General features: G+C 37.8%; 1 protein-coding gene across 1 annotated transcript in view; it reads right to left on the bottom strand.

Moving 5' to 3' along the window:
* Positions 1-6: 6 nt before the first annotated feature.
* ZBTB10 (zinc finger and BTB domain containing 10) overlaps positions 7-15057 on the bottom strand; it is a gene marked incomplete at its 5' end in the record, with an annotated part of 29690 nt that continues 14639 nt past the window's right edge. The window contains 3 exons of the mRNA XM_026082516.1: positions 7-2142; positions 4982-5157; positions 7367-7540. Of these exons, the coding sequence (XP_025938301.1) occupies positions 1837-2142; positions 4982-5157; positions 7367-7540 (656 nt within the window). The remainder of the gene's footprint in view (positions 2143-4981; positions 5158-7366; positions 7541-15057) is intronic.

Here is a 15057-nt window from a genome sequence, read left to right on the forward strand (position 1 = left end):
AAAAAAAAAAAAAAGGCATTTTAATTCCTGAATAACTGTAGTTCAACTTTTCTCAGCTGCAACCAGCAAATACAATGTCTTAACATTATGTTACTGTTCTACTGCTGTAAAAGACAACAGTAAAGCTTGTCTCTTTAAATACATACCAACTTTGATCAGATGGAGCACCATTATGATTCTGTCCGTCAAAGCATAGTTCAAAGTTATCCGCACAACTAGCATAATTTAGTTACCTGATATAAAATAGGAAAAAATATACTTACTTCAAAATTAAAACAAAGCTGAAAAATATGGTGACCCTCAATTGGTTTTTATACAGTACTGTCACACTGGCCTAGCTATGTATTATGATAAATGCTCTGCAGATTTACTCACTGTGATATAATAGTACATCAGATGTATCGTTCCAATGCTTGCTTAAGTTTGTTTGCCTTAGGCTAGGCAAAGCAGAGGAGCTGAAGATAAAGATGTAATGCCCTCCCCTCCCTATGAAAGAGGCTTGAAATCATTGGTACAATATTAGAAGTTTAGGAAAAAAAATTCTGCATGGCTACAAAAATTCAGGTTTCAATGCCTCCTGAAAATTTGAAAGAAAGAGCGTAGGGAGCATATCATTCTGAAAAGCAGACAACTCAAAAAGCATTATTTTGTTTTGGACTTTTTCTTTTGTTTCTGTTTTTTAAAAAAGTTCCAGCAAATTAAGTCAACAAGTTAAACGTATTTTGTTTATATTAAACACTAGCAACAACCCATTAAATACAAAAGAATTAAAAAGTATCTTGTGTTCATTTTAATGACGAACAATGGGCTCAACGGCCTAGTGTCCGATGCATATCGCATAAACTAGCCAAAAAGCGGACAAGAAAGAAATTATCAACCAAAAAGTTGTTTAATATGACACTTTCTCCATTCCTTGCATTTTTATTTTTTTCTGTGGGACTGAGGTATACACCAGGTGAGTCAAAAGGTTGGGGGGTGAGGCGGGGAGGGGAGGGGAAGCTTTATTACAATCTGATACTTTTTGGCATGACTATCTCTTCTGACTAAGCAGCAGAAGAGTTACTCACGCTCTAGTCAGGCTATTACTTTCATTACTGGTCATTTCTTCTGCAAGATTATTTTGGAACTGATGAAACAATAACAACCTTCTTTAAAATTCAAAATTGTGAAGAAACAGATGCTAAATTAATGCCATTATTAACTTCTCCAGTGCTTATCACCTATACCACGTACTGGCTTAGAGCCAAAATTTTTAAAACCAAATTTCAGTAGGGTGTTGACATTATCCATGATGCATCTTTAAATGATTGGCTTTCACTTATTAGAGTAAGGGAGAGGTAAGGTTTGTATGGCAAAGACATGCTTGTGGAAACAAGAGCCACCAGCCCAAATTAGCTTCACTGGTTCACTGACAAACTACGAGTGGATTTGGGGAAGCTGTCTTTGTACTTCCATACCAAGTTGCAATTCATGTTCTTCATTCATGTTAACAGATACATGAATGTGTAACATAATAAGTACAGTTACTACTATGTCTGAATAGGACCCAAATAGCTATATCCTATAAATAATAAAAAATACATTTTTCTTTTGATAACTGACTGTAGATGTGAGGACTCTGTATAATTCAACCAAATGGTTGTATGCTGTACAGTCCTGTGCAAATATCATAAAAAATTAATAATCCTTTTTTGCTATAAGGCTTTGACCCTACATTTTTCACAGCAACATAACTACCATCCAGCCTGTACCATATTTTGCAAGCCTTCAGTCCAAAAATCCAAATAGTCAATCCATATAGTGTCCATTTGCGGCACCCTGAAGCCATATGCTCTGTCAGTCATCTAAAGGCATACAAACTTCCCCAGATTCATCCCATCGGGACTGGTCATTCTGTTCTTCCACGTCATCACCAAGCTCCTCATCACCTTCTCCCACTTCATTTTCCTCATATTCTTCATCCCTAGGGAAATCTGTGTCCTGCACCTGGTCTACTCCCTCTTGCCCTCCAGGTTGAGATTTATCTGCACAGTCTACACAAACTCCATAGCGTCGAGATCCATGTCTTATTCCAACACTGGCTGCTAGCATGAAGATCTTCTTACACACCATACATTTATACTTTTTATCCTTTTTATGCACCTAAGGAAGAGAAATATTAACAACTGGAGTTATGTGTATCAGATTGCATTTGCATGTAATGTTAGAATAGTATTAATAATAATTAGTAATACAAACATTCTTTTTTTTTTTTTTGAACCCTACAGAAAGAGACTCCCAACACTGCGAGAAGTGCTGCTAAAGATACATTAACACAGCAGGGCTGTTGCCCACACCCAAACTTCCTGCTTACTGTTCAAAACAGGTCAGGGTTCGTTTCATGGCTACTCGCACTGTACAGAACAAGACTCAGAGGCAATGAGCATGGTATATGCACTTATGCTGCACACAGTACCAAAATACATGGACTCCTTATGTAGCAAATTGCCTTTATAATTTTAAGCTCCAGAAACATTAAGAACAAGCAAGAGTTTAAATTCTGTATAAACTGAAAGGTGCCTCTTCCACAAAAACAAAACGAAAACCCCAAACCAACCCCCCCCCCAACCCAACTCTTAAACCAGCCAAACAAAACCCCACAACACCTTTCCACTTCAATTTTATTTTGTCCTGTATGTAGAGCAAGCTTATGTGTAAAATTAGAAGACTGCTGTTCACTAACTTGATTAATCATAATTTTTATCTTTAACTAATGATGCAATTGTTACAAAGTTGCTGAGAGATGCATTTTAAGAAAAGGCAGAAATGGACTTGTTGCTCTGACAAGAAATGCTATTTACATGGAATACTGGTTTAACTGAGCCGAAACATGAATTCCAGTTACCCATCTTGGAAGAATTTTTAAGTTGAACAAATTCTTGTATCTGGTGTCCCTACAACAAGTTACAGCTGTGTGTTTAAATATCTCACTTAAGGTCATCTTCAAAAAGATGCCATTTAAAATAAAATGGAAATTATTACCCAGATGAGGAAAAAACAAGGTGAAGATACAGTCACTTCAATCCCTCCGTATAATCTGTATAGCCAGTTGTGGATTTGTTCCCCCCCCCCCCGTGTCTAGATTTGTTACAATAATGTTACACACAAAGCAAAATGCTTATGTGAGGTATTTGTTGAGTGGAAGAAAAAGAAGAACAAAAACAAGGGTTCTGAACCCATCCAGCAAGAACACACTTTAGGTCAGGCACAGGATTGGGCTGGGCTTTACTCAATAGCTGTTTTAACCCTGTCTGACTTCACCTCTTTCCCTGGAGAAAAAAAGTCTTCAGCTACAAGACCTGATCAGGTACTGCAGGATAGAAACCTGAAGTCCCACTCTGCTGATGCTGGCAAAAAGTCTACAGCCCACTGCTGTTGTTTTCTCTAGTGAGCCACAAAGGAAGAAGTGCAGTAGCTGCCTCACTTCACCACCAAAAAGGTGATAATGACCTTAACCCCTCTGCCCAGAGAATCGCCCTGTACCATCACCACCCCCAACACTGCAGTCACCTACATTTGCTAGGGAACAAAATGTCCTTTAGACTCACTAATACGTAGGTCCTCCCATCCCTTCAGGCATCTAAGCCTTCACCAGGTGGTATGAGAGCAGGAACAGAAGCAGCAGTTGCAGGATGGAAGGATATATATTTAAGTTGAGAGAAGTCCAGTGGGACATGCAAGAAAAATGTTGACTTTAAAAAAAATCACTTAGGAGCTATTAACATAGACAGTTCCTAACTGTAGAGCAGTTTAAAGAATACTAAAAATTACTAGTGCAGTCTAAACAAGTGTCTTCAAGAATGATGTTCTGATATGATTCAGAACACTCTCTTATCTTTTACTTTTTAAAATATCACTGGGTAACTGAAAGACTGTGTTATGATTGCACAGGGGTTAGAAAGAGTTAGTCAGCTCTTTTCAGCATCCACATTAAAACTGGGAAGTTCACTGCTACTTTCTACTCACTGATGAACAAAAAAGCCAGCTAGGCAAGGGAGACCTTATGGAACACCTTCATGAGAGAACAAGGTGGTCCATGGATTCTCAAAGAAATCTGGAAAGCTATCAAAATCTCCAAATGGGTGAAGTCCAATTTATCCCAATCCATGTACTAACTTATTTTGAATATTTGCAAAACATTTTGCAAAATGAGTTTCATAAGATCACAGCTTGAATCTTGCTTTCATTATTCCCCTAAAACACACCTTTGATTTTCTATTGTAAAAATTATAATGAAGTCTCATCAATTTCCTTATTGACTAGATAGAAATTACCTACAAAATACCCAGGACAGGTATACTTCTCTGGATCCTCAGATAAACAAAACTCAAATCAAATCTCAATTTATATAACACGCACAGAACAGGCTTAACTCAACTGTTGATTTTCATACTGATAGAATGCAAGCCAGAAGGACATTTACTCTCTGCATCTTGAATATTTTTCATTCTAACCTAAATCTTAAAACAGATTTTATACTATAGCATCATTTGCCTGTGAAATAAGTATTTCAGAACAACCTCAAGATATTGTACAGTTGATTAACAGGGTGCCCACACTGAGAACAGTGGTGTAGCATTACAGAACGAATGTGCTATTCTATTGCTATAATATTAAGCCAAAGTTTCTTTTTATTATCTACAGAATACTTAAATACACTGCATTTTATTACGTCACTTTCAAATCATCTTGAAATTAGCTCTATCAGAATTCCACAGATGGTCTTAACTGAGCTGACACTGTAGTTGCCATTAAGAATTAAGAGGCATAGTTACCACACAGATGTGTTTATCTTCATCCATTTTAGATTAAGATAAAACTACACGATGACAAATCAGTGAACAGTGTTTATGCCAACTACTAAAATATCCGAGAGCATTAAAAAAACTCAAATTTATACACTCATATACACACACACACACACATATTTGTTGTTGCTTACCAAGGAATGTCTCTTTACATGCTCTCTTCGAGTAAACAGCTTCCCACAGATGTCACAACTGAAAGACCTCACGCCCGTGTGAATAAGTAAGTGTCTCTTTAGTGTTCTTCTGTATTTGGCTACATAATTACAGTGTGGACACTTCAACTTGTTCATGATTAAAGCAGAGGAATCACCTACAAGAAAACAAGCCATTAATAAAAAAAGATGATGGGAAAAAAAAATAAAAAAAGGAAGAACTATTTGGATATGTTCTACCTGACACCCAGCAACAAACAGGTGCCAGAACAAAGAAGTACCCACATTACTTTTCATCAGCCAAATCAGAAAGAACAAAAATTGGTAGGTCCAGCACTTACAATTTTGCTAGAAAAATACCTATTAGTAAACAAGGAATTTTTAGTACAAGAGTACAGATCAGTTCTTTGAAGAGAAGTCTGATTTCACAAATTGGTAACTTAGTTAAAAATAGGAAGAATTCTCCGATACTCTGATTGATCTCTCATATAAATTCACCAGCACTATTCCATTTTCTAGAGGTCACCTATATTAGAAAACACTTCATTCTGGATTAGAAACCCTCTAGGTCTCTATGACATTTAGCCAGTTACGATCTCTCTCCCAACATTTTAATAAGAATTATGTGCAGGAGCTGCCTGCCAAGACCTGAATCTGCATCAAAGGAGGAAAAAATATATATATACATACATACATATATATCTATCAAATATGAAATAAACATGACAAAAGGAGTAGGACAGTAAGAGGTAGCATAATTCTGAAACAGCTATAAAAAGGAAGTTACTGGCTCAGATCTTAGCTAATCCCTTCTCAAAATCTAATTTGGTTTAACAGAATAAGAAATAATGAAGGCAGAAATAACTTCTGGAAGTAGCAGTACCCCAGTTCTTTCTTATGAGGGAAGGGAGCTATTTATATCCTTGAACCAGGGATAATGCAGCTTGCTCAAAGGATACGTATAAGACTGAGGTTTACCACCAGAGCATATTATTGTATTAAATAAAAAAAGGCACAGGATGCTGTGACAGTTACACAGAAGGCCACACAAGAATACATGGGTTATTTTGAGGATAGATATATTTACTACAGGTGACACAGGAACTTATGAACATAATCATAACTGACTACAAAAGAAAGAGTCCGAAAAGCACTGGATAAGGCCACGTGACTGTATGTACAAGAGTCACTGAAGTTCATGCTGGCAGGAGGAAAGCAAAAATAATTGTATACACATGCACAGACCTGCATGCCTGTATCTAACATAAGACACCACTTTCCAGTTAAAAAGCTTCAAAATTCATCATGGGATGAAAGTTAAGTTTTGCTAGTTTCCAAAAGTTTACCTTGCTATTTCTGAGCACTCACGGAAGCCGAAAGTCAACACACCTATGTAATATTATAATGGCTTACATGAAGAAAAAGGTAAGAAATTCAAAGGGTTTCAAATTGTAGTCTTGTATCCATCAACACAAGTATGACACAGCCATCAGGGCTGTAACAGATACAGGAACTTAACAGTTCAAGAACAGAAAGACTGCAGAAGACCTGGGCTCTAATCCCTGGCCCACTAGTGAATTTCACCTTCTTATGACTCAATTTCTTCCCTTGTAAAAACAAAAATATTAAAAGTAAATATAAACCACATCCCAGTAATATCTAAGTACTACAGAGAAGAGGCAGGCATTCTTATTACCCAATCCCAATCCAACGTCCTTATGATCCCCTTTTTACTAAAGGGTTTGTGTATTTTAAGGATCTAGCAATAGCAGTTTTAGATGTGGTGGTTTTTTGGTATGTTCCAAGTGTTTTCAGACAGGAAAAAAGTTACAGTAATTCAAGCAAGCAATTATCTAAGTGAGGCACAAAAACTGTAAGAAGCTGGCCATACGACACAGGTCTGACTGAACAGGGCTTTAGTTATGGCTGCATTGAATTCACAACCTTTAACGCAACAAAGTTTTTATTTGTGTATTGAGAAGTACATATGGAGATCTAGTATACTTTTAAAATTATATTTAAACTTGTATCTTCATCAAACAAGTGTTCAATTTTAAAGCCCGCTATAGTTAGCTTACTGAAGGGGGGGAAAGCTATTAGATCATTAGAAATTTCAGGTATCTTCATACTCATGCGCAATACAAGAGCTTATAAAAATTATGTTCTGTTTTTAACTCTTCCATATATTTGAACTCCCTTTTCTCTCTCCAAGAAAGCAGTACTATTTACATTTCCCAGAAAGGTATGAGAGAAGGTTATTATATAAATCTATGCATAAACTAATCAAACATTACCAGCAGTGACACAGAAAATAAAGAGCTCATATCTGAGGCAAAAAACAACCTCCTCTCTATCAGATATACTTGCCATTTTCCCAAGCTTCTTTTGGCCAAGATTCTGGCAGCAGTCCGTACTTGAAGTCACTTGAAGTGCCCGGCAGCAGTCCATACTTGAAGTCACTTGAAGTGCCCGGCAGCAGTCCATACTTGAAGTCACTTGAAGTGCCCGGCAGCAGTCCATACTTGAAGTCACTTGAAGTGCCTATTACGGATACAGAGTTACTTTAATTTTCCTGCTTTTTAATCAGTCAAGCCGTATTTCAAAACATTTTTTAAAAAAAAAACTCTAACAAGCAAAAAAGTTTAAAACCTTAACATAATAATTATCATAATTGTTTTTCACATGTTCTTCAACACTGAAATGAGGAAAAAAACGCATTCCTAATTTCAACAAAATTAGATCTCTCAAATATTTCTCATGGCACCTTTTTTCCTCCCCATCCTGAGAACAAGCCAAAGCCTTTTCCATTCCACAGGAACTTTTACGGTAAGTATCTTTATTGCCTTACTATTATTATGACAGAGCTAAAAAGCTTTCCACTGGTTTCTCTTGCTTTGTACAGTGACTTCATCTGGTCTACCACAGACAGTCTAGTTGGTACAAAAGTACACATTTCCACTGGAGGTATGATTTTCTTTATTGCTTTAAACCATCTCAGTGGTATATAAAGTGCTCTACATACCTTTTATATAAATAAAGTATCCTACAGCTATGTCTAAATCCTTTTATGAATAATCATCTCCATTACTCTATAACCACATCAATTCAAGAGACCATAATTACTTTAAATACACCAGCTTATAGCAGTAGCTTGCGTATTTACATATGGTCTTTTAGACAAGCTCTTCATGCAGTTTGCATGGTCCTTGCAGCTTTTTTTTTTTTTTTTAAAGAACAAAATATTCAAAAGTGAATAGTGCCTTAAAAAGAAAGGGACACTTGCTTGTTTTAATTCTATACTTTTGTCACAAGTAATAATTTGCACGAGTGAATATGGAATCACTATTATATAGCACAGAGAAAAGAACTATGAATAGTATACCACAGAGTTGAGCTAGCCATTTGACAGAATCATATTTGTGGGTCAAAGACTCTTCTGACAAAAGAGCAAATCAATTCTCCCCCGCCTCCCAATTCCCAAGACAGAAATTTGTTGGAAAACATGAACTCATAAATCCTTTACTTTCTTCACACACATAGTTGTTAAATAAACAAACTGCAATGGAAACTGGCAGATTTCCTTCCATTTGTCTGGATGGTGTTTAGGTCCTCCACATGCTGGATTCCCAATGTCACTGTTGTTGAAAATCTTGAGAACGGTCTTAATAGCAAATAGATATAACTTTACTTTCAAACTCAAGCCTGTATATTTTAATAGTCCTAAAATTTTTTTCTTTGCCCTTACACTGCTCATTCTAAGGATTTTCTGTGGAAGCAAAACTCTTAGTATAAACTACAGTTTCACAAAGCTAGGGGTGGATAAATTGCATACAGAAGCAGTCATATCTTCAGAGTTCTGCTAGAAAAAAGGTACAGGTTATAAATCCTTACAGCATTAGGCATATACATCAGTTTCATTCTACCGCTCAGCCACTCTTAGGGTTGGCAGTAGCGGTTGCATCTACAATGTAAGACAACAGTTCGAAAGGAAACTGAAGTAAATTAACTAAGCCTCCCTACTCTTCAAGGGTCAAAGAAGTAAGAAAAAAAATTTTAATCAAAGTTTTCTTCTAAATTACAGATTCTAAGAGCTGTTACTATGTCCAAAAGAGGAAAGAACTCCTTGCACTCATTTGGAGATACGGACTACAGCAGTGGCATCTCACAGTAGCTCAGGCAATAGAACACAGATACCCTATATACATGCCAACTACACATTCCTTTGAGGTGAGCAATAAAACCTCTGTAATATATGAGGAAGGATTAGCGAGGAACCAGTGCTGTGCAGTTTTGGGCACGAGCAAAGACGACTTGACTTAGAGGCTGAAAGTCTCCAAATTAAAGACGACTTCAGGAGCTAGCAGAGAGAAATAAAACAATTGCTATAATCTGTTAAAAATGTTAGACCTTTTCTTTACACATTTCCCCTCTAATAGACCTGCCCTTGTCTCTGACTGAACTGCGGAAGATCAAAGTATTTTAATCACTTTTTGCTTCTTATGGGAGAAATATCCCTAAGATCAGCAGACCAAGCCTTGACTGCTCACAGATGTACCATATATGCTGTGCACAGGCAATATTGTATAGCTTTCTTCAAAACAGGCATACTTTGAAGACTGACCATAAGAGGTCTACCAAGCCAAGCCCGTTTATTATGGCACTGGTCACTTTGACGATTCTTCTGGATCTAAGAAAACACAAATTAAATTCCACCAGGAACATTTATGCTCACAGCTAGTACTGAAGTTTGAGGCAAATCAGGAACTCAAATCCCTGGGTAGATCTAGATCTTAGCATAAGACTTGCGATAGAGTCAGAGAGATTTAAGAGTTTTAGTTTAGTATAGATAACAGCTACTAAATCTTTCTACCTTCAATTTGAAAAGAAGATCTGCTATAACATGAAAGAACACTGGTATAGATACCACAAGAGATAAGAGTTTGCTACAGACACTTTATTCTCTGCAGAATACAAGACTAAGCATATCAGAGCTAAACTTAATACTTACTCTTTCCTCAAAATAAGTAACTGATCTAGAAAACCTACCTTTCAGATTAAGCCCGCATATAATGTGTTCAAAACAACAACAAAAAGCATTTTTAATGTCTAATGGCTCATCCATACAGGAAAGACAAATGCATTACATATAGACTGGGACCTTGAAGTGCAACATCTAGCCTCTGTTAGTCTCACAGGTGGACATCCAGCCTACAGCCTGACAAGCTGCTCACTGCAGCTTGCCAAGCAAAGGATATGAACCCCAAAAGACAGCATCTCCTCCCCCCTGAGGTACTGCACCTCTCAAACCTGCTTGCAAAACTGCAGATACAGTCACTCTCTAACCTGGTCCTGTCAATTTAACAAACCCAGATTATTTTCACAGGAGATTGAAAGCAACTACACATAGAGCTGTACTGGCAGATCTGAGGGGGGAGAATGTAGACGGCAGTGAGGAAGACCTAAAAGGGGGGTAATTAGAAGCAGTAATCTCCTAGGCCAGCTAAGATGCACAGACAGTTCATGTGACCACAACTTTCCTCTCATCAAAGGATACCTTTTTACAGTTTAGTTCATTCCCCAAACAGGTGTAAGTTAATGATTCACATGTCAGTTAGCTTGCAACATCTGCCCCACACTTCTACACTCCATAGAAAAGGTTTATATCTGTAATTCCACCTTAAAAGCAAAACACAAAAAACCCTGCTCCCCGCAATAAACCACAACACAAATAAACTGATTAACTACTGGAATTAAAACAGTCAAAATGTTAGCCTAAGAAAAGATGCATACAGTTCCAAATATACTAAAGTAGTTATGTAGGCTTTTACATAACCAACAAAAATTTTATGGAGGGCTTTTATATTCTAATATGTTCCTTCTGAGGAAGAAGGATAAACACAAATTAAACATGCTGATTTTCAGTTTTGAAGGTTTTGGTGGTGGTACTGAGAGTGAGCAAGAAAAGAGTGAGCAAAAGCATGTGAGCAGAAACACCCTTATTCTGAGAAGTTTTGCTCTTTCTCTGTAACTAGGAATATGCAGAATTTCCAGAAAGGAAAATAAACATTATTGAGCAGGGAAAGAAAGACTAGTGTGAAAAAAAAAAAAAATCAATAATAGAAGCCATTGAATAGGTCACTGTAGAAAGGGATATGGAGGCAGAGTGCACTGAAAGAAAGGATGCAAAACAGCATAGTAGATACAGGTGTCTGTAATGGACTTTAAACTGTTTTCTTTATACTAATTACCACTAAAAACAGTGCCAAAGAAAGGAGAAAAAGGAATACTATTTTTCCCACCAACTTTTCTGACATTCACTGCTCGTTCAGGTCAATTCAAAAGACAAAGTAAATAAGCGATTAGGCCATAGCTATTAAGCATTGTAAAGAGCGCAGTGGTAATCTACTGATACGATCTACTGAAACAAATCCAGAGAGCTGGATTTGTTGCTTATGTTAGGTAACACGTGACAGAAAAAAAAAAAAAAAAAAACCAACACTGCTACAACTGACCTATTGGAAAGGCAGAGGAAAGAAAATACATCGCATTCAGTTTGTTCCAAGAGTATTACTCACATCCTTAACCTTGCTTCTGAAAAGGGGTCAAAAGCGTATCACTTCTGAACTGCCTCTTGCAACGGAAGTCTCAGCCAAACTTAAGACAGACATTTTGCCAGTGCGATCTTTCTGATATTCTGTGTGCCACTCAGGATTGCTCTTAATTTTTACTATTTCCCAATCATGAAGGAATTGGTTTACTACTTTGACGATAAAGACAGATCCATCATCCAATGGCCCTGCCCAGCCGCCATCAACTGTTGCCAAATATATAATCTATTGGCTTTTCCAAGTTGCTTATCACACATTCTCAAAAAACTACTTCCTGAGACCATTCATTCTATCTTTATTTAGAAAGCTATTTTACTGATCTCTCAATAAAGTCCACATCAGTGAAACTTGAGACAGTAAGAACATTTCTCATCCAGATCATTTGTGTGTGGGTAATTGTTCCCAGGGACCGTCACAGACTCAAAGAAAACCTTAGATTTGAAAGGACCTCTGAAGGTCACCTAGTTCAACCTCCTATTCAAAGCAGGACTAACTTCAAAGCTGGACTATATGCTGCTTTGGGCCTTATCAAGTTTCGAATATCTTCAGGGATAGAGATTCCATACCTCCTCTAAGCAATATGTTCCAGCATAACTACTCTCATGGTCAATAGAGTTTTTCCTTATATCCAACTGGAATTTCCCTTGCTGCAACTTGTGACTATTGACTCTCATCCTTTCACTGAGCACCTCCAAAAAGCATTTCATCCTCTCTGTAATCCTCTTAAGAGGGCAGAAGACTGTATGCAGATTCCCCCTTGGCCTTCTCCATGCTAAGGAAACTCAGTTCCTCAGCCTCTCCTTTAACAACATGTTCTCCAGCCTCCTAACCACCTTAGTGGCTCTCCATTGGACTCCCTCCAGCTTGCTGACAGCTTTCTTGTACTGGGCTGCCCTAAACTTGGCACAGGATTTCAGAAGTGGTCTTGCCAGTGCCAAGTAGAGGAGAATCATCACTTCCCTCAGTCTGCTGGCTATAGCCATGCTAATACCATGCAGTGAGTGTTTACCCTTCTTTGCTGCTAAGGATGCACTACTGACTGATGTTCAGCTTGCTGTCCACAAGGACACCCTGGGTCTTTTTTGTAGAGCTGCCACCCAGCTAGTAAGTGCCCAGCTGTACTGATGCAGAGACCTGTTACTTCTAGATGCAGAACTTCACACTGTCTTTTCTGAGCTTCATGAGGTTCCCTGCTGGCCAGCCCCTACACCTTGATGAGGTTCTTCTGAACAGCAGCCCAGCCCAGCACCCCTTAGCCTGTCAACCATCTCCCTCCAGTTTGATGTTATCTGCAAACTTGCTGAGAGTATTCTCTGTCCTACTGCCCTGGTCATTGATGAAGATGTTAAACAGTATGAGAATCATTAAGCTATTTTCCTGAAATAGCCCTTCTTTACTTTTTCATCGAGAAGATTCTTTCATTCATGAACTTTTGGACTATGTTGTGAACATAGTTTGGGCCAGATCATGAATGCTGCGAATAGGTTAATTTAAGGATTTGAAGTTGAAGAACTTTCTCAAGTAAAGTATTCAAGTATCATCTTTAGAGATACTTCAAAGACTTTCTAATGCAAACATTCCACATCCTTTTTTCATCAAGTCTCTTTAAAACTTTAACAGAACTAAGACTTTCAAGGAGAGATGCATCTGAAAGGCTGCCTGAAACTTTCTAGAAACCAGCTGGTATTTAGGCTTAAGATCCTTTAATCTGATAAAAAACACCAGCCATCCTAGGTACACCAGTAACCAAATTAAATGGTTACCAAATTAACTTGGCATTACAGTCTGCTCCTATTTTCTTGCTACCTCTTTGGCTGAAAAAGCAACTGCAGAACAAATCCAAGGAAATAAAGGTTGACTTGTCCCCAAAGTTGCCAGTTTCTAATAAGTGAAAAAAGCATCAAAAAAGGGGGAGGCGGAGAGGGCAGATTATTAAGCTTCTGTCTATTTTAGCCCTAATACAAAGGTTCTCTGCACAGTAAAGCCACAAGTTTCTTTCTGCATCAGAATCGGAGAGCTGCTATTGTTATCATTTTTACCAGCTACACCCAATGTCTGGCAGCACCAGTACTATACTGTAATACCACCTTGACTTAAACATGTTTCCTTAAAGAAAGGGAATTAAACATCAGCTCGATGGACAGGAAAAGTAAGTATCACCATGCATGTCATGATCAAAGACCACTGATGTCATTGTAGTTGGGACAAATACACCAAGAACTACTATGGGCCTTCATTTTGTTTATTCTTATGTAAAGACATAAGCACAGATGCCATCATTATGGTCTGTTTGGACTGTTTTAGTTAGAAGAACTTTTAATGATATATAGTTGAAAGGAAGCGTTAGGCCAATCTTCATGTTAACTTCCCTAATTGCGGGCAGTCTTAGCAGCAGCAGTATAATTAACCAAAACCCTCAGTGTTAAACTAGCACCTCCGTATCATTCATTCTCACCAGACTTTGCCAAAGTCTGACTTTATTCTGGAATACTGAGGGATTTTGTCTTTACAGTGGACTTCATAGAAGAGTAGGGTACAAGACAGGGAAGCAATCCTGCTAAAATATCAAAACAAAAAAGAAAAACACCCCCTTCCAACCCCAAACCTCCTGGATACATACTTTTTCAGGAACTTTGCATGATAAGATCTGGGAGTGCAAGACAAACTAAGCTTGCCAGGTTGCTGTCATGCTCTCCTTATAAAGTAACATGTAACAATACATCCTAAAGAAAGGGGATCAATTCAAGTCACAAGCAAGCAAACGTGGAGAGACAGAAACTTTTATGCAGCTCATACTTTTCATACATACTACCCAACTGTGAAAGACAATCACTGCTTAAAGGGTTTTTTTCCAGCTTTACTGCTCATGGCCCCCTCAAGAACCCCCTAACCCTGGAAACATGAAAAATGGCTAAAGTTTCCCAATTAAGGCTAAAATTTCACTGTAAAAGTGGGTAATTCTGAACTTCCTCACTCCTCTCTGTACTGTTCACTGTATATGACAAGGTGAAGCTTATAACTGACAAAGCTGTACCAGTGAAGGCTCGTGCTTAATGTGAACGTGTCTGCTAAAGCTGTATTTTTTGCCTTGGAGGGGCAGGTACCACAATAAACTTTAAGGTAAATGCACCATATAAACTTTTTACACTGTGGTATTCTACACATAGTGTAAACTCTCTACACTATGAACACACTTCTGGTGTGGATATATTTACTGATATCTGTTAGAAACTAGCTCAAGAAACTGCCTGCCTCTCTTCCACCCAACAGAAGATGCTACAAGTTTTGTACAAAAGAAAGCTAGAATTAATACAGTACACAAGGGATTAAAAATTGGGCAGCAAGTAAAACAGCTCAGTAAGGAGAGAAAACATGAAAATATAGTTGAAGGAACCATCTTTTAGGCAGGCTACATGCAACTTAGAAGTTTAAAACTATTCATACTCCAGC

This window comes from Apteryx rowi, unplaced genomic scaffold (assembly GCF_003343035.1).
Source record: "Apteryx rowi isolate R43461 unplaced genomic scaffold, aptRow1 scaffold_58, whole genome shotgun sequence".
NCBI lineage: Eukaryota > Metazoa > Chordata > Aves > Apterygiformes > Apterygidae > Apteryx > Apteryx rowi.